The sequence below is a fragment of the Lepidochelys kempii genome, chromosome 5, assembly GCF_965140265.1.
Source record: "Lepidochelys kempii isolate rLepKem1 chromosome 5, rLepKem1.hap2, whole genome shotgun sequence".
Taxonomy (NCBI): Eukaryota; Metazoa; Chordata; order Testudines; family Cheloniidae; genus Lepidochelys; species Lepidochelys kempii.
Genome location: NC_133260.1, coordinates 51,523,684 through 51,544,786, shown reverse-complemented (window position 1 = coordinate 51,544,786; position 21,103 = coordinate 51,523,684). Strand labels below are relative to the sequence as shown.

Here is a 21,103-nt window from a genome sequence, read left to right as displayed (position 1 = left end):
GGCACCTCAGAGACTAACCAATTTATTTGAGCATAAATTGGTTAGTCTCTAAGGTGCCATTAGTACTCCTTTTCTTTTTGTAAAACCAGAGTAAGAGAGAGTCCCTGCCCTGAAGATCTTGCATTCTATTCCAGGAAGAACATGGTTCCTCAGCACAAATTGTTCTTGGAAGGCTTCAGAATGTTTAGGTAGTCCGCTACTTACAACAGCTTCCAGGGACCTCCCTCTCATATAGAGACTGTGGGCCTTTCATTCACTTGGCCTAGATTGTCTCTGATTTATGACCCAAGTAATATTCAGTAGAGCTACTCAACCTGGTGTCCAAGAAAGACCTCCATAGTGTCGCTTCTCGTCCCTCTCAGAAAGCTCTTGGGAGCCTCAGGAAGACACATTGCTGGAAATCCTGTTTTCTTGGTGTGGGTACATGTTCCCCGCTCTGGATAATCAAAAACATTTGAAAAGTGTCTAAGAATCAGTTCATATCACCATTTGAGTATGGGAGTCACACTGGTCATGGTAAAATATCCAAAGTCCTCAGTTGTCCTCAGGAGACCGTTGAAGCCTGGGTAGATATGACTTGACTCAAAGCCTTCCTCCCTCAGTATAAGCTCCCTCCCTTCCTCCCTCAGTATAAGATATCACCTGTCTAGCAAAAAGGATTTGTCCAAGGCAGCAGGTGTTATCTTACTGTGCTACAACTGATGAGTGTGATGTCAACAACAATTTTGATATTATCCACAAGACAATCTCCATGGACCCTGAGATTCCAGTGGAAGCAAGTTATGTCACATTATATCCCAACAACTAATGGCAATCAGGGGCAATCTCCATTTACAGCTGGACTTCCAAATTCAACTAGTACTCATTGTAGTGACTGATGTATTTAGCCTGGAATGGAGAGTCAATGTAAAGGATCTGTCAGTGGGGTGTCCAGGAAAAGTTACTGAATAATAAGTAATTTTTACAGTTGGCTTACAGGAAGAAATTGTATTTCCTTAGCACTTTAGAAACTGGCTAGAAGGAACCGGTATCTTCTGCTGAGCTATTTCAGACAGACAAAAGCCTTAATGTTAGGGGAGTTCTGCCCTGTACCTACCATGTTGGGAGCACAAAACCCAAGAGTGATATTTCAGTGAAGAGATATTTTCAGTGCTGGGTAAGTAATTTTCTATGTAATCAATTAGCTAAGATTATCTTCACAGTACAACATTAGGCCCAATTCTCAACTTAGTTCAATGGTGTAAATCAAGAATAACCCTACTTAAGTCAATGGAATTACTCTGCCATAAAACCCATGTAAGGCAGAGGAAAATTAGCCCATTTTGTCAATCATTCAAGGCCAGGGTGGGCAAACTACAGCCAGGGGGCCACATCTGGCCCTCGTGTTCCTGCTGGGAAGTGGGGTCCAGGGTTTGTCCTGCGCCGGTGCTCCAGATGGGGAGCGGGGTTGGCATCCTGCCCACTCCACATGACTCCCGGCAGCAGTGGCATGTTCCCCCTCCACCTCCTATGTCTAGGGGCAGCCAGGGGGCTCTGCATGCTGCCCCCGCAGCTCCCATTGGTCAGGAACAACAGCCAGTGGGAGCTGCAGGGGTGGTGCCTACGGACAGGGCAGCATGCAGAAACACTTGGCCGCACTTTCGTGTAGGGGCCGGAGGGAGGACATGCCACTGTTTCTGGGAGCTGCTTGAGGTAAGCACTGCCCAGATCCTGCCCCCCGACCCTCTTCCGTGCCCCAACCCCCTGACCCCCCTCCAGCCCTCCGAACCCCTTATCCCCAGCCCCACCCCAGAATCCATATCCCCAGACAGAGCCCTCCTGCCCTCCCGCACCCCAACCCCCAATTTCATGAGCATTCATGGCCCGCCACACAATTTCTATACCCAGATGTGGACCTCGGGCCAAAAAGTTTGTCCACCCCTGATTTAAGAGAATGTACACAGAAAAAGGAAAGTGTTTGTTTATTTTTTAATATATTAGCCACTCATTTTTAAATGATGATAAAGATAACTATTTGGGGATTTTGTAACATACCTAACTCTTTAAACATTGGATTAAATTCTGTATGTAAGTCTAACCACTTACGTTCCCTTTTAAAAACTGTTTCTCAGACAGGTTCCTGTCTTAAGATTTCCTTTATGTTTAAGAGCATTCAAACATCATGGAATTACTAAGTGCTTTTGACTTTAACGGCTTCCAGTGATTTGACAATTGTGATTTGTGCTACAAATAGGGCCCTACCAAATTCACAGCCAAGAAAAATGCATCACAGACCATGAAATCTAGTTCACACCCCCACCCCCTGAAATCTGGTCTTTTGTGTGCTTGTACCCTATACTATACAGATTTCACAGGGGAGACCAGTGTTTCTTAAATTGGGGGTCTTGACACAAAAGGGAGTTGCAGGGGGGTTGTAAGGTTATTTAGGGGGTCATGGTATTGCCACCCTTATTTCTGTGCTGCCTTCAGAGCTGGGCAGCTGGAGAGTGGCAGCACTTGGCCAGGCTCCCAGCTCTGAAGGCAGAGTTGCCATCAGCAGCAGTGCAGAAATAAGGATGATGATACCATACCATGCCACCCTTACTTCTGCGCTGCTGCCTTCAGAGCTGGGCGGCCGCTGACTGAGGGTCCGTCTCTGCAGGCAGCAGCACAGAGGTAAGGGTAGCAATATACCATGCTATCATTATTTCTGGCTTGCTGCTGGCAGCAGCTCTGCCTTCAGAGCTGGGCTCCCAGCCAGCATCCACTGCTTTCCAGCTGCCCAGCTCTGAAGGCAGTGCCACTGTCTGCAGCAGTGCAAAAGTAAGGCTAGCAGTACTGCAACCCCCCCTACAATAACATTGTCGCCCCCCACAACTCCTTTTTGGGTCAGGGCCCCTACAATTACAACACTGAAAATTCAGATTTAAATAGCTGAAATAATGAAATTTATGATTTTCAAAATCCTATGACCATGAAATTGACCAAAATGGACTGCGAATATGATAGGGCCCTAACTATAAACTTGCCATGTGTACTTTCTTGCAGAATGTGAACACTGGGTAAAATATTTTAATAAAACAGATCATATAATAAATCAAATTAAGTATTTAAGTGTCTACTTTATTTTTTTTCTTCTGTCGGTGTATAAGTGTCAGTACAAAGTGTGACCAAAATGCATCCCTTGCCTGTTTCATTTAGGCCAAGTACTGAAATTTCTTGCACATGACTTCTTATGCCCCAAGAAATTATCTTTAATTGAAATCTGAAATATAATATAGCATTTTTAAAATGCCAATAACTTGTCTGACCAATAGGTCATGAGTATTTTGTCCCCATTCTGAATATGTGGAAAAAAATGTATACTGTGCAAAAAAAGGCCTGATACAAAGCTCATTTAACACAATGAAAATATTCTCACTGATATCAGTAGCCTTTGGCTCAGCCCCTATATGTCCCAGAAAAACTGGAGAGGCTGCATGGTAATTAATTTTACTGACTTGGAGAGAACATCCAAAAACAACTCTCCTTTTGTATAATAATTTAGGAGGTGTTCAGCCAAGCAGCTGTGGTTTTGGTATTGCACCAGTTGCCTTAATTGTACTGCCATGTCTCACCATAAGCGGCCTAACCACCTGTGGTAAATGTACCATAGAGGGAAGCTCCAACCTTATCCCAGTGGATGCAGCCCACTCCAGGGTTCTCATATCTTTCTCCAGGAGCCAGACCTAGGGACAGATGAACTAATGAATCCCCGCCACACACAAACAAACCCAAGTGGGAAAACCACAAATGCATTTGCCTTGGATCAACCTCATTCATGATCTATAAAAATTAATCTAATAATTAAGGATCTTTTACACATATTTGACTCTGACCCAATGAAAGCAAGACTGAAAAGACACCCTCCTCACCCCAGAATATCTGATACATGATGACTGGACAGCATCAGACACCTGTCTCTGACAGGCATTCCACCCTGTAAATTGCTGGATTTTGTTCAGTACAGAACATCATGGAGATGCATAATGTGCTTGGTGCCACTACAGTGTCCAACTGACAACACGAGAACTAATCTAACCATTCCTTACAACATTAACATTTAAAAATGCTAAAAAAGGCTTATTGGCCAATGTGGCCATTTAAGATGCAGCAATCCATTGACAGTCTTCAATTGTTCAATCCTGTTCTCTGTTGAAAGGATGCTTGCCCTGCCATGGAGTTTTTTGGGGTGGTAGGAGTGAGGAATAATTCAAACCATGCTGATCATGACCAGAATTTCTTAAGAGCAGATGGTTGGGGAAATTAGGAATTGTGGGGATTCTAATAGCAATGCAGAAGAGTGGAGGAAAAAAAGTTAAACCCATTTATCTTATTTTTATCTCAGGTCACCGATCAGTTCACTTTGATTATTTATGATCTACAGAATCAATTCTATCATTTGTTTTTATGGTTAAGACCAACAGAAGAAAACTGCTACTAGTATCAGATGCTAAATATTTACAGCGAGGAGTCTTTTAGAAATGCCCCAAATACTTAAGAAATAAATAGCCATATACAAAATATGACAAAATGGTAAAAAATGCTAGTGTATTTCATTTTTAAAGCATTTATATTTCAAGTATGTATATCTTTAAACAGAACTGTTTGATTGTAAAAACGGAAAAGACGATTACTCACCTTGTTATAACTCTTCTTCTTTGAGAGGCATTGTTCACGTCAATTCCAACTAGATGTGTGCACGCCATGTGCACGGTCATTGGAAATCTTTTCTCTTAGCAGCTCCCGTCAGGTTGGCCAGGGAGCCCCCTGTAGTGGCGCCCTCATGGCGCTCAATTTATGACCCTGCCATCCCAATCCCCCTTTGGTTCGTTCTTGCCAGCTACTCCAACAGAGGGGAAGGAGGGTGGATATTGGAATGGACGTGAACAACACCCCTTGAAGAACAACAATTACAAGAAGGTGAGTAATCTTCTTTTCTTCTTCGAGTGATTGTGCATGTCAATTCCAATTAGGTGACCCCCAATCTCTCTCGCGGGGGTGGGGTCGGAGTTAAGGAATCACTGACTGAAGCACTGTTCTACCGAGCTGCATAGTCTCTAGCATGCTGTATGATGGCAAAATGGGTGGCAAAGGTATGCACCGAGGACCAGGTAGCTGCCCTGCAGATCTCTTGGATGGGTACCTGGGCCAGGAAAGCGGTGGAAGAGGCCTGAGCCCTTGTTGAGTGAGCCGTTACAGCCGGGGCTGGGACCTTGGTGAGGTCATAGCAGGCACAAATACAGTCCGTAATCCAGGAAGAGAATCGCTGTGAGGAGACCAGAAGTCCCTTAATCCAGTCCACCACCACTACAAACAGCTGGTTTGAGTTCCTGAAAGGTTTTGTGTGCTCCATGTAGAACGCTAACACCCTCCGCACATCTAACGAGTGAAACTTCTGCTCCTGTGCATTGGCATGCAGTTTGAGGTAGAAAAATATCAAGACTTGGGGAGAAAAGCTGGGTGCAGCCTGAGTTGTATCTTGTCCTTGTGGAAGACTGTGTTGTGGGGGTCAGAGGTTAATGATTTTATCTCCGATACCCTCCTGGCCGATGTGATTACAACCAGAAAGGCTACCTTCCACAAGAAATACAGAAGGGAACATGTAGAGAGTGGTTTAAATGGGACTCCCATAAACCTAGCTAAGACCAGATTGAGGTCCCAAGTCGGTACCAGTGGGCAAGAGTAAGGGTATAAGCACTCCAGAACCTTAAGGAAATGGCCCACCATAGGATTAGCGAAGTCTGAATGCCCCAACTCTCCAGGGTGGAAAGCTCAGATGGCTGCGAGGTGCACCTTGATAGACAATCCGGCTAGGCCTTGCTACTTCAGGTGTAGGTGGTAGTCCAGGATGAATGGTAGAGATGTCTGGAGTTGAGATACTCGACTGAGATTACACCAGCATGAAAACTGATTCCATCTGGCCAGGTAGGTGGCTCTGGTGGAAGGTTTCCTGCTACCAAGGAGCACCTCCCTCACCGACTCTGTGCATTGGAGCTCCCTTGTGTTTAACCATGGAATTTCCAGGCTGTGAGGTGCAGGGCCTGGAGGTCTGAGTGAAGCAGGTGGCCATGGTCCTGCATAATCAGATCAGGAAGGAGCAGCAGCACAATGGGGGTGCTGACTGACAGCTCCAGAAGTGTGGTGTATCAAAGTTGGCGCAGCCAAGCTAGAGTGAGCAGAATTACCACTGCCTTGTCCCTGCAAATCTTGAGGAGAACCTTGTGGACGAGTGGTATCGGAGGGAAGTCATACAGTAGATGGTTCCCCCAGTGCATCATGAACGCATCTGAGATTAATCCCAAGCTGTGTGTTTGGAAGGATAAAAACATTGGACACTTCATGTTGCTCCTTGTGGCAAATAGGTCTACCTGGGGAAACCCCCACCTTTGGAAGAGGGAGTGGATGATGTTCATCCAGATAGACCACTTGTGACTGCAGAATGACCTGATGAGGTAGTCTGCAAGCTAGTTACGTGCTCCCAAGAGATAGGATGCCTCCAGGTGAATGGAGTGGGCTACACAAAACTCCCACAGGTGGAGAGCCTCCTGACAGAGAGGGGAGGAATGGGCTCCACCCTGCTTTTTTATATAGAACATGGAGGTGGTGGTGTCAGTCAGCACTGCCATGCAGTGACCTTGCAATACTGTATGGAAGGTTTGGCAGGCTAGTCTTACCACTCTGAGTTCCTTTATGTTGATGTGGAGCAGGATCTCGAACTGCGACCAAATGCCTTGAGTCTGTAAGTGTCCTAGGTGTGCCCCCCAACCAAGGTCTGATGCGTTTGTTACTAAGATCATGGACAGTTGAGGGATAGTGAATGGGACTCCTTCGCAGACTATGCAAGGGTCCAACTACCATCCTACGGTGTCTAGGACTTGTGGTGGTACTGTTACTACTGAGTCTAGACTGTCCAGACACAGGTGATAAGCAGTAGTAAATCACACCTGGTATGGTCTGAGTCTCATCCTGGCGTGCCGCACCGAGTCCAGCACTTCCCCCAATTAATTCTATTCATTGGGTGGGTGACAGAGTTGATTTGCTTACATTAAGGAGGAGACCCAGCCTCTGGAAGGTCTCTCTAACAGGACATGGGATTGCACCTGCTCCCTGGAGCGCCCTCACAGGAGTCCATTGTCTAAGTATACTTGCACTTGTCTCTTTCGGAAAAAGGCTGCAATGACTGACATACACTTGGTGAACACTCCAGGGGGCTGTTGATAACCCGAATGGGAGCACATTGAACTGATAATGTATGTGTTTGACAATGAACCTCAGGAAGTGTCTGTGGTGTGGCCAGATGGCTATGTGGAAGTATGCATCTTTCATGTCGAGGGCAGCAAACCAGTCCCCCAGATCCAGAGAAGGGATAATTGTGCTCAGGGAGACTGTCATAAATATAAAGGGAAGGGTAAACCCCTTTGAAATCCCTCCTGGCCAGGGGAAAGCTCCTCTCACCTGTAAAGGGTTAAGAAGCTAAAGGTAACCTCACTGCCACCTGACCAAAATGACCAATGAGGAGACAAGATACTTTCAAAAGCTGGGAGGAGGGAGAGAAACAAAGGGTCTGTGTCTGTCTGTATGCTGGTTTCTGCCAGGGATAGACCAGGAATGGAGCCTTAGAACTTTTAGTAAGTAATCTAGCTAGGTATGTGTTAGATTATGATTTCTTTAAATGGCTGAGAAAAGAATTGTGCTGAATAGAATAACTATTTCTGCCTGTGTATCTTTTTTGTAACTTAAGGTTTTGCCTAGAGGGGTTCTCTATGTTTTTGAATCTAATTACCCTGTAAGATATCTACCATCCTGATTTTACAGGGGGGATTTCTTTATTTCTATTTACTTCTATTTTTTATTAAAAGTCTTCTTGTAAAACACTGAATGCTTTTTCATTGTTCTCAGATCCAAGGGTTTGGGTCTGTGGTCACCTATGCAGATTGGTGAGGCTTTTTATCCAACATTTCCCAGGAAAGGGGGGGTGCAAGTGTTGGGAGGATTGTTCATTGTTCTTAAGATCCAAGGGTCTGGGTCTGTAGTCACCTAGGCAAATTATTGAGGCTTTTTACCAAACCTTGTCCAGGAAGTGGGGTGCAAGGTTTTGGGAAGTATTTTGGGGGGAAGGACGCGTCCAAACAGCTCTTCCCCAGTAACCAGTATTAGTTTGGTGGTGGTAGCGGCCAGTCCAAGGATAACGGGTGTAATATTTTGTACCTTGGGGAAGTTTTGACCTAAGCTGGTAAAGATAAGCTTAGGAGGTTTTTCATGCAGGTCCCCACATCTGTACCCTAGAGTTCAGAGTGGGGGAGGAACCTTGACAGAGACTATGCAGAATTTCAACTTTACCATGAACTGATTGAGTGCTCACAGGTCTAAGATGGGTCTGAGACCTCCCTTTGCCTTGGGGATTAGGAAATAATGGGAATAGAATCCCTTGCCCCTTAGCTCCTGAGGAAACTCTTCCACCACTCCTGTGGCGAGGAGCACCTGCACCTCCTGGATAAGGAGTTGCTCATGAGAGGGGTCCCAGAAGAGAGATGGGGAAGGGGGGTGGGAGGGAGGGGATATGATGTTGCACTCTATATGTTTATGGAAATATGCTTATGAGTGTAAATATGACACAACTGGAATATATTTTGTGCTACACATGCCAGGTAACATATCTTTGTAAAGGTTATGATCTACTGAATATATTCATCCTATTTGTATGCATGTATCATTTTTATATCTGAAGTTATGAGCGTTGGCTCTATGCTTGTATTTGAAGTGTTTGCTGTAGGAAACACATAAGGGAGGTTTGGCCAATATATTGTGAAGAAGCTATTCAAGTAATTGGGAATACTTAACTAACAATGGACTTTGGGAGACACCAATCCACATCTGAACTTTCCTGGGAACATTCAAACTAACATGTAAACAATGGCGTCGGCCTGCAAAAAGCTGACTCATTCATGGACATGTGACTTGCCCAGGTGGCTACAAACTCCATCTTGTTGCTGTGATTTTGCACAGAAGAACAAAGGGGTTTCTGCCCACAAGAAAGAGAATATAAAAAGCCCTGGAAGCCTTTCTATTTTGTCTTAAGCTGGCTCAAGAGATGGCCTCTCCACCCCAAAGAGATGCCTGAAAGAAAATGGAACAAAGGACTGTAACTACGGGGGTATAAGTGATTGCTGGACCGAGGCCATAAACTACAACATTGGTCTGAAAAGGATTGTACCTGAGATAACATCTAAGTTGAGAAGTTGGTATCTGTAACTAGATCCTTAGTGTATTAAGTTAGCCTTGCGTGTTTTGTTTTATTTTGCTTGGTAACTTACTTTGTTCTGTTTGTTATTACTTGAAACCACTTAAATCCTCCTTTTTATACTTAATAAAATCACTTTTGTTTATTAATTAACCCAGAGTAAATAAGTAATACCTAGGGGAGCAAACAGCTGTGCATATCTCTCTATTAGTGTTATAGAGTGCAGACAATTTATGAGTTTACCCTGTATAAGCTTTATACAGAGTAAAACGGATTTATTCGGGGTTTAGGCTCCCAGAAAGACTGAACACTGGGTGCTGGGAAAGTCCCTGTTAACTGAGAAGCCCCTGGCCTAAGTGAATCTTAGTTTCTCTGAACTGCAGGGGGGCGTGGCCCAACCTCTTGGTCTGTGCTGGAGCCTACTGGGGTGTCTAGCTCAACAAGACAGGAGTAGAGGGAAGCCTTTTCTGGCAGGAGGATTTGTTCTCAGTGGTATCCCAGCACATCTAGTGTCAGTCTTGAGGGAGTTTCTGTGACCCAACCCATCCCAGGGGAGGAGCAGAATTGGAGAGAATATCCCACTTCTACCATGTGAAGAACCCAACAGTCCGATGTTATATGGGACCATGCACGGTAGAAGTGGGATAGACAGTTGAAAAAATGGGGGGAAGGATCCGTAGTCATGGCTGGTACACCGTCCTCAGGTATCCCTTCAAAACCCTTGCTTGGGTCCCGACGATGGCTTGGTTGGGCCCTTCCCTTGGCCTGAGGGAGGGTTGGAAGGTCTACACCTGGAATTCGTGCCTCTCTGGCCCTGCGTAGGGCGGGGTTGGTATTGCCTCTGCTGTTGCACCGGCTGAGGCTTGAAGGGCTTTCTCTGGGTAGCAGGTGTGTGCATCCCCAGAGATTTTATGGTTGTCCTCGAATCCTTAAGGCTTTGAAGCCTTGAATCAGTCTAGTCACAAAACAACCCTGCACCCTCAAAGAGAAGGTCCTGCATGGTCTGCTGAACTTCTAGGGGAAGCCCGGATGCTTGGAGCCAAACTGTTCTCCTCATGACCACCCTCGAAGTGATGGTATGTGCCGTGGAGTTGGCCAAGTGAGGCCTGCAGGGATGTCCTGGCAACTGTCTTCCCCTCCTCGACCAAAGCCAAGAACTCAGCCTTTGAGTCAGTGGGAAGTAACTCCCTATATTTTGACATGGAGTCCCATGAGTTAAAAGTATACCTGCTGAGAATAGCTTGCTGGTTAGCAATAGACCCCCTGCGGCATACATTTTCCTGCCAAAGAGGTCCATCCGTTTGGCCTCTTTGGCCTTAGGAGCTGGTGCTTGCTGACCCGGTCCCTGACACTCCTTCTCATTCACCACAGAGACCACCAGGGAGCAAGGGTGTGGGTGGGAGAACAAAAATTCATAGCCCTTAGAGGGAACAAAGTATTTTCTTTCCACACCCCTGGCAGTTGGTGGAATGGAGGCTGGAGTCTGCCACAAAGCACTATAATTGTTGCCAACAGTCTTAATTACTGATAACACCGCCTCATCAGGTGAGGACGAAGAAGTGGCCAGTGGAGGCATAGGGTCATCATGGCCCACCATGTGCTCAGGTTAGTTCGGGGCAGTGTTGGTGCCAAGTGGCTGAGCATTGTCTGTTGGAACCTTGGATGAGGGGGTGGATCTGGGGCTAGTTCTGATGTGCCCTCTGTAGTAAGCAGGGATGGTCTAGATAGAGCTGCCTCTGTGGTACGAGGGGTGGTTCTGTCCACCGGTGACTGTGCCCGGTGATGCCCCAATGTAATGGACCTAGAAACTCTGCAAGGGGTATCCCGGGCCTGATGATAAGCCCAGGGGGTCCAGAAGGGCCATTGTGCAGCAGGTGGCCATTGAGGTTGCCACGACGAAGGAGCATGTCTCCCAAGCTTGTCTGACCTGTGCCAGATATGTAGGGAATTCAGACTAAAGAGAATCCTGGGAAGAGCATTCATTTTAATTATGCTTATTTGTCCTCAGACAGAGGGAGGTAGTGCCTGCCATGAATTTAAATCATTTGCTAACTGCATGATTCATATGGCTAGGCTTTTGAATTTCCTTACGGAACAGGATGCCAAAATATCTGAGGTTTGTCTGTTGCCATCTAAATGTCCCTGTAGAAAAAGACACTTCCTACTAAATCCAGTGAGATCTTAATTGCTTCCAATTTATCCTAATTTATCTTTTAGCCAGAGAATTTACCAAAGTTACCTATTGTCTGTAGGATAGACTGACCCAGATTTTTAATAAATAGGATGACGTTATCTGCATATTTAAGGATTTTTGTCTCCTGAGTCCTTGATTTGATCCCTTGAAGTTCCCTACTTAGTGCTGCAAATGGTTCTAATGCTAGACTCAACAGGAGGGAGGAGAGGGGGCATCCCTCTCTAGTTCCCCAAAACAGATCAAAACAGGGTGGGGAGAAGATATTTTGCTATTTGTGAGGGTATGAGTGTTGGGTTTGGAATATAACAGCTTTATCTGTGAAATAAAGGATTTCCTCAACCCAAATTTATCCAGCGTAAGAAGCAGACATCATGAGTTCACTCTTGTCAAAGGCTTTCTCTGCATTGAATGAAATGATTGTATGGGAATTTCTAGAAGGTTGATGGAATGCCATAACTCTAATCAACTGACATGTGTTATCTGAACCAGGCCTTTTTAAAATAAATCCCACTTGACTGGGGTGAAGTATATCACTCATTACATTTTCAAGCCTCTTAGCAATATTTTTGGAAAGTATTTTATAACTGTATTGATTAAGGAGATGGGTCTGTAGCTGTTACACTTTTGCACATCCTTACCCAATTTTAATAGTATACTAATTAGGACTTGACTTCTCTCAGACCAGGAGGTAACATATCTTTCTTTAAGGCATCTTTGTAAATGTCTAACAGCTAAGGAGTCAGAATTTCTTTGAAACTTTGATAGAATTCTATCGATAGGCTATCAGGGCTGTGGGTCTTGCCTGGACTCATTTCCTTCGTAAGCTCGTTTCCTTTGACTGCAAAGGAGAGGCCACCCTGGTCTGCTGCTCTTCTGAGATTTGTGGGAGATTGAGTTTTAACAACATTATTCAGTTCTTTAGGGTCAAGTGGTAAATCATTATTCTAAAGAGCTAGATAGAATTTCAAAAATTGATAAAAGATTAGTAAGAACCTGCCCTTGTTCTGATTTGAGTAATACTATTTGGGACCTTTGATCTCTCACTTTTAATCTGTATGTGAGAATTTCCCCCACTCTGTCCCCCGACTCCCAGTATGGTGGTTTGAATCTAAGAAGAGAAAATTCAGCATGTGCTGAAGTCAGCCTATTTAATTCATCCCAAAGATAAATTATTTTTTAAAGATTTTTTTGAGAAGGGTAGTTTGCACATTCTAAATCCATAGCTTTGAGTTGTTTGATCAATTCCAGGAGCTGAGCCTAGCTAGCCTTCTTCCTACTCACTGAGTAGGAAATGATCCTGCTCCTAATAAAAGCTGTTAATGTACCCCATAGGGTGGATCAGGATCTTTCTGGTATGTCATTTGTTTAGAAGAAAAACCAAATTTCTTCTGTGACATAGTTCTGAAAGTATTTATTTTTCATAAAAGAGTTCCGTCTCCATCTTTTACAAGTCCAATTAATATCAGGAGGGGAAAACTGTAATATCATTGGGCATGATTAGAGATCATGATAAACTTGTTTGCATTTTTAAGCATGGAGTCTACCAGATTAATAGAAATCAGAAAGAAATCTATTTGTTAATGTGAAGGTGAGGAGGGGGAAAAAAAGTAAAATCCTTCAGGGTAGGGTTCTGCAACTGCTATACATTTTTTAACTCCAATTCTTCCATATAATCTTTTATAATGTTCCTAGATGTGACTGTGTATAGTGGGGCCAGCCTAACTTGTCTAAAAAAAAAAGAGTCCAATGCCTCATTAAAATCTCCTGGTATGATGATTTATTCTAGTGGGTTAGTAATTAATTTAGAAAAAAAGTCATTTAAAAAAAAACTTGAATCATTTTAAGTTGGTCCATATAGGTTAATTAAGATATACATAGAGTGAGATCTTAGCCTTCACCAGCAAAAATCTACCTTCCTCATCTTTATTTACATCTAGAATGTGTAGTCTTTTGTTAAATAACATTTCTACACTTTTGGCTGCAGAGAAGAAATTGTTAAATACCCATCCATCCCTCCTAAATTTCTCTGCCTGAAAGTCATTGAGGTGTGTTTCCTGTAGGAAGATATCTGCTTTCAGTGTTTTCAGATGAGTAATCATTCTTTTTCTTTTTAGTAGGTGATTCACCTCTTTGATGTTCCACATGTTGGAGACCCCAGGGCATGGCCACTAGTTAAGTTGAGGGGATGGAAGGCCATAAGGGTCGAGGAAGTTTCCCTGCTGAAGGCCGAAGGGCTTCTTCTCAACCTCTCTTAATAGAATTCAGGCCTGGCTGGTTTGAGTAAGCTCTTTTGCTCTTAAAACAATGTTGCAGTTGTAGATAATGCCTTATAGTGTAAGGTTTGCTGATGCCAAGTTAAAGATAATAGGAGAGACAGTTACAAGGCCAGACAGAATGTGCTAGTTGTTTAAGTTGCTAGGAATGGTTGTTAGAGATTGCAGGAAATAAACATTGTTGTAACCCATATAAGGAAGGCAGAGTATTTGTGTAAAGTTTTGATTGGCTAATGTGTAGTCAGTAGCATTAAGGAATATAAAAGTTGTGTAATGATCTGCTCTGATGTGCAGGATTTGAGATTTTATTCTCCCTGTACCTTGTTTGCAGCTGCAAATAAACTTTTCTGCTTCTCCACCCCGTTGTGATTATTGACTGAAGCACACCGGGTAACGAACCCCTGCTGTTGTTTTGCCTCTGGGCACTGGGTGCCGGCAACACAGGGAACACAATTTATAATATTAGCTAGAAAGAATTCTTAGGTCAAATATCTCTCTATCAGGTGCCTGAATAGTGTCATTGCTTGGGCCATTGTTAGGTTCAAATTTCACACAAGTGTATCTGGGTTCTTCCTCACTGCTCTGGGGACATGAGAGGGAGGGAAAGGGGAGAGAATAAAGCAGACTAGGAAAGGAAAAAAAGATTGGTATAATGTGGGAAACAGAAAAACAGAGAAAAAGAAATGAAGTGGTGAAAACTGACCAAGGATCACAAACATACATCACTCTTACCCAAATTGAAAAAAGACCTAAGTCCAGGAGGTTTACAAGGAAGTGGCCTCGTCACTCACTCTCCTCCCCCCCAACCCCAAATACACTCAAATAGGGTACAACTGGTTTCCCTTTAATTTCATGAAGCAAAAGTAGTCTTGTATCAAGGGAAGGCATGGTTTCTGCACTGTTTGCAACAAAAGAAAAAGGGGATGGAAGAGGGAAGAAGGCTGGCACCTAATCTCAAGAACAAGTCTACAGTGATTATATAAATTACACAAATTGTTTAAATATTCTTATTCCAACACAAATAGATCATTTGCAGATAAGGGTTCATTAGCACAACAGTTCTGCCTAAACTTTGCCTCCTAGAGCCTTGTCCACACTGGATTATAGTGTGAACATCATTGCCCATAGTTACATCAGCAATGTAAATCAGTGTGATGGGGTTGCTCTACTCACCACTGGATGTACTGCCTCCTGGTGGTTCTGCAGATTAGCTCAGTCATGCCAATACCCCTTCCAGCAGTTACACTCCATCAATTTTTCCTCTGCAGCCCATTTCTCACTCCAGGAACTGTAATGTCTTCTCCATGACTCAGCCCTCTGGCCAGATCACTTATTGTGGTTCCCTGTTCCAGAGGGAAGTGTTTCAAGCAGTCTCAGACAGTCTTCCGCTTCACTGCCTCACACTGCCACTCCTACAGTGGCAGCCAGGGGAACCCAGGCCTACCATATACTCCAGGTTCTGGCTCAGGGACCCTCTACACAGTGGCTAAGGTCCATTCCCTGCACTTTGCTGCCTTTCCCTGAGCTGCTTCCATACCTCCTGGCCCTCCCCACTCCTCTGGGTTTGCCAGTCTTTTCACTCCCTCCTCCCAGGGAGTAACTTCAAGCTAGTGTTTTTTCAAACTTTTTGATACAAGGGACTGGCTTACTGCCTTCCTAAACTGTGTCAGGGAGATCTCACTGACTGGTGCCAGTCCACTGACTGGTCATTGGGTTGCTTTAGTTCCTAATGAAACTATTTTGTATTACGCTGGAAAGTTGACATCCACTAATGTGGATTTCCAGAAAAACAGTTTTTTAAAGAAGTCTCCAGACAATTGCAAATCTTTTTTTCTTGTGCTACCAAACTCATTCATTTTAAAAAAAACACAAAAACAAAAAAAACCCAAAAAACAAAACAAAACAAAAACCCAAAAAAACTGCATCCAGCAGCTGTGTGTCATCTGATGCAGTATAGGTAGCAGTTAATATCAACCATCCGTATTTAAAAAAACAACCCAAACATGCTGAATCAAATATTCTAGTAATTTGTACAATTTTGTTTGAAAGTAAGTTTTCCCAGAAAGTTATTACATTAATTTTATTTAGACTGCCTAGTTAACTAGCTCTGTCTTTTCAAACATTCATAACAGAAATTGTATCAGAGACTTGTTGGTAAGTTTCAAAAATACATGTTGTATATCCAGTGGCTGAGGAAAGTCACTATGTAAGCACCTGCATAGCATATGTGCAACGTGCTTTAGGTGGTACGTGACCAGGATTCATCACCAAATTTGGTCCGGTGGTTGGATCATTAGCTTCCCTGGCCTGGGCCGGGTACTGACAGGCAGCATGACACATGAGACTGCACAAAGGGACCTGAAAGATTCTAATATAGCCTGCTGTTGCAAAAACAGTGTTGATATGAAACAGATTACATGCAACAGGAGTTGGAATTAAATTTTCCAGTTTCCAAACAACACAATAAAACTCACAAGTAAAAGCTTTGTGCACATGAGCTTGATGAGATAACAACACACAGGTCTAATGGAAAGTTAAGTGCAGAAATAAATCTATTACAACCTTAACAAAGGGCCTGAGATCACAGACAGCTGGGTGATAAAAACAACAAAAAAGGTTATAATTACGCTGGAAGAAAATTACACTTAAAAATATATATAAAATAATTCAGAAGCTGAATATTGAAGATGACCAGAGAGAATATTGTTTTTTAAAATGTGGTGAGTGGCATTTGCTTTCATTCAAAAATAAATGTTAAGAGTGGCAAACTCAGAAAGTCAGTTTCTGTTTCACTTTAATTATAATACATTCTACTGTGGGATGTTTATTATTTGAATGGTTGTAAAAGATACAGCATGCCAGCTCTAAATTGCAAAGTGTTGTATTATCTGTTGTGAAAATTTTGTTAAATTTATATAAAATATGCATTAAAATTGTGCTAGACTTGCAATGTAACTCTTTTTAAAACGTGTAAATTAAAGATTTTTCATCAATCTGTTACTTCATGTGAATATCTTCCAGAGTTTTAAATGGAGTTACTAAACTCAAAAGAACATGGATGAAAGCCTAGTTCCATTAAAGTCAATGGAAAAACTCCCTTTGACTTCAGTGGAGCCAGGATTTCACCAACTATGTCTAAATAGGAAGGACAAATAAAAGTCCTAAGATTTGGTTGAAACTTAGCAACAGACATGGAGCAATACAATACAAGAAAAGGATTCCACAAAGAGGAGGCATAGCATACAAAGAGATCCACTCCCAAACAGAATTCCTAGTACAAGGCATAAATCCTTGACACAGGAGAGAATGGTCAGGAGTAGAACAGAAGAGAGGTAGCAGAGAAGTAGACTATTAGGATTGATCTACACACAAGTATCCACCAAAATAACTGAACTGGTTTTAATTCACACCTTTTATTATGTCAATGCAAGTCTGTATGTGTGTCCTGGGGAGTCCTCTGAGGGTCAGAGACAAACTCCCTGGTGAAACCTGGGCAATTCTTCTAGGGCGGGCCACCTCCTGTTACCCATTAAGACGGGCTAAATTGATAACTGGTTTACAGTTATAGGGAGGCCATTATTGGGGTGCTTCGGGTCCAAATTTGGGGGTAACATCATGGCATCCCTGGGTGGGCCCAAAGCGCAATTTGAAGCCTAAGGGAAGTATAACACCCTGGATAAGAGGACAAGTGACACCAAGCAGTAAAAATTTTATTTTTCTTTATCTTAATGAATTGTCTTGAAAACCAGTTTCACAAAGCACATTAAGGATTTGGAGCCCAAAGTAAGTAAGAGCCTTGTTGTTATAAATTTTTTTTTAAAAGAGTATTTGTTAGAAACTGTTGTTATACTGATGCCTGAGCTGAAATCCTAAAAGAAATTAGGAAGCCCTGAAAAGTGTTTGAGGCTGGTAGAAGGGTCAGTAGTTTAACTGATGCTGGAGCTGATCACCCCAGTAAGATCAGGGAGTCTAGACTAGGGCTGGTGGAAGGGTCAGTTTAGAAGTCAATTGAGACAAGGGAAAGAAGGCCCATGGAAAACAGAATCGGGCACCAAAGGCACAGGCTAGAGGGAGGCAGATTCTGGTGTCAGGCATCCAGTATCCCGGATTTAGAAATAGATATATTAATAAAAGAAATACAAGAATTAAAAAAATAAAAAGAGACAAAGGATAAAGAAGTAGTTAGCTTAAAAGCAGAAGCTGATACATTAAGAGCAACTACGTTAACTCAGTTCAGATTATTGATTTACAAAATGAAGTAAATGAAATTAAAAATGAGTGGGAAATATTGGTTCAGGATATTGAGGAATGGAAACAAAAAGCAAGAGAGAGGCAAGCTGCAATGAGACTTGTACTCTTGGATGCGGGTGAAAAGAAAGAAAGGAAGAAAGAATGCTGCCTGCAAAAGGCAAATATGTACACTAAAGGAGGAATTAAGAGCAAGTAAATGGGTAATAGCAGCAATAAAATCTGGGAGTGATCAGACGAGAAGGATGTATCCTCCTTGTTGTTATGACTATTCCAAGGAACCTCTCCCAGGACCTTATAGTTCATTAAGTGAGGAACTAGAAGAACTACAAAGACCACCTCCTCTGGCTCCAATCATTACAACCACAGTGATTAAAACCACTTCACATGGTAATGAGGGAGGACAAGAGGAGCGAACAGAAGAAAGACTGTATACCCTGAAACAAATTAGGGCCCTGGGAAAGCATATGGGTCCCCTAACTGGAAGTACAGTAGTTCGATGGTTAGCTAACACATCAGGAATGCCTGGGTTAACAGGGAGTAACTTCTCAGCTCTAATAAAAGAATGTATACATTCAGAAGATTTTGCTGGACTTCCCTATGAAATACAGTGTGGAGGACAAAGAGATAAAAACAAGATACAGGAAGAAATCTTGAAATTTTTCTTCCCTAATGAAGACCTGGTTGTGTGGTTCCATAGGGAAAAACAACAACCAAGAGATAATATATGATGTAGTTCAATTTAAAAGAGCTTTATTGTTAGGGTTTAATTCAGCATTAAGAATGGCTATCATTTCTGACCATCCAGAAACCACTACATTACAGGAAATAGAGGAAAAAGTGAAAAGACTACATGAAATACAGAGGGAAAAATTCCAGCCTTTAAAAGAAAACAAAATACTAAGGGAACCATGTTACCCCCCAAAAAGATACCCCCCCAGGGTTTCAATGGTGAAGTTTTCCAATAATGATCCAAAGGAAAAAGGAATGCAGCAAAGCAGACAAAATAAAGAAGAATTAAGAAAAGAAAAGAAAAATAAAAAGTTTGTTCCTCATGAAAAGAGAAAAGTTTGTGATTTAGGAATGAATTGGCTTGGAAGAAAATTGTTACCTTACAAACTTGGAAATTAATGGTTAACCCACCAAAAAATTGCTTCAAAGGTTAGCCAACCATGAAATAAGCATACTTACAGCTCCATCATGTCTCAAAGATTAGGTATAGGGAGGCTGAGCGCCCCCATCTCACCGACATCAGCAAAAGAACATGCTGTTTTTGTGGCACATTTACAAACAAATAACTGGGGGAGACCCACTGTTTATGTGGAATTTAATAGGGGAGCGATTGGACAAAATATGTTAATAGATATGGGTGCCACAGTTTCTTTAGTTAGAAACAAAAATTTATTTGGACCCCTGGTAATAACAAGGAAGCTACAAGGATTTAATGAAACAATAAGTAAAGTACCGTTTAGTGCTCCAGTTCATTTTCAGTTAGGGACAAAACAAGATAGGGAACAGTTCAGCTTAATAAATTTAGGTGGCAATGGAATAATCGGTGTTAATATATTAAGAAAGCTTAGAGTAACAGTAGATTTAGTAAATAAGGTGTTATGGGAAATACCTTTCAATAAAATTAGAACCATAGATCAACCAATTTTTATTGAAGCAGGGTATAGGTTAGCTACTATTAAAGCAGAAGAAGAACTGAAATGGCCTGATTGGTCAGCAGAAGTTTTGCAAATTGGACAAAAGCATAAAGAGGTCTGGGATACTAATAAAGGCAAATGTGGAAAAACAGAAACAGAGGTGCTGATTACTGGGCCTGATCTCCACCCCAAAGACAGTATAAATATCCGAAAGAAGCAGAACCCAGTTTAATAAAGACTATTCAAGGACTTTTGGATCAAGGAGTTATAGTAGAACAACAGAGCACAAATAATGCTGCTATTTGGCCAGTTTTAAAGACAGATGATAAAATCTGGAGGTTAACCATCTATCTGAGGCCTCTGAATAAAGTAACCTCAGTGACTGCTCCTGCAGGAGCAAAGTATTCAGAAATGATTGCTTCCATTATGGGAGGAGCACGGTGGTCCACTGTTTTAGATTTAGCCAATGCATTTTTTGCTATCCCTTTACATCCAGACTCCTGGTAAAAATTTGCCTTTACATTCTATGGAAGACAGTTCTGCTTCATTTGAACGCCCCAAAGATTTCATAACTCACCTGCTATCTGTCATATGCATGTGAATAAAATGTGGGATAAAATGCCCAATAAGGATATCATCATATTGTATGAAGAGGATATTCTTATCAGCACAAAATCTAAGGAAGATAATTTGGAAATATTAGACCAAGTGTTACAAAAAATAAAAGAAACAGGGTTCAAAGTCAGTCCAGAAAAAGCTCAAATATGCCAACAAGTCAACTACCTGGGAATAACATTAGGACAGGAAAGGCGATCAACTGACAAACAAAGGGTTGAATTATTACAAAAATTGCCAGGTCCAACAGATGTACCCACTTTAAGGTTGTTTTTAGGGATGACTAACTTCTCTAGAGATTTTATAGAGGATTATGCAGAAAAGCTAGTCCATTGTGTCAGTTATTAAAGAAAGGTTATTAAAGAAAGGGAATAGATGGAAGTGGAGTTCGGAACAGCAAGCAGCTTTTACTCATCTTAGAAGAGCATTAGCTCAAGACTCAACTTTAGCATATCCAAAAGTAGGACAACAAGCTGTAAGTATATTACAGCTGGCTACTACAAGCACAGGCATGAGTGCTGTTTTAAGTCAAAACGATGGTACAGGTCCTCAACCAGTAGCATATGCCTCGAAGATTCTTATCCCAATCAGTTATCCCCAATGCTTTTAAAAACATCCCATTCACCTGTAAAATATGTACTAACAGGAAAGATTAATGATGGGCATGTCTCTAGTCCCAGGTTAGCAAAATGAACATTAGCCTTGTTGAATAAGAATCATGGAAAAGATTCCAAACTTATCTCCAGTTCCTTAGTGTCTTTTAATAGAAGGAGAACAACATCAATGTCCTTTACCAGAAATTCCTCTTGAAGGACCGACATTGTTTCAAGGTGGAGCAATCCTAGGCGAGGTTATAGATTCAGTA

At 42.4% G+C, this 21,103-nt stretch overlaps 1 protein-coding gene across 4 annotated transcripts in view; it reads right to left on the bottom strand.

Moving 5' to 3' along the window:
* Nucleotides 1-71: 71 nt before the first annotated feature.
* FAM151B (family with sequence similarity 151 member B) overlaps nucleotides 72-21,103 on the bottom strand; it is a 72,591-nt gene continuing 51,559 nt past the window's right edge. For 3 of the 4 annotated variants that reach the window (XM_073344366.1, XM_073344364.1, XM_073344362.1), the window contains one exon: nucleotides 72-436. In XM_073344366.1, the coding sequence (XP_073200467.1) occupies nucleotides 306-436 (131 nt within the window). In that variant the 3' untranslated portion in view covers nucleotides 72-305. The remainder of the gene's footprint in view (nucleotides 437-21,103) is intronic. The other variant, XR_012158935.1, reaches the window with a different exon arrangement.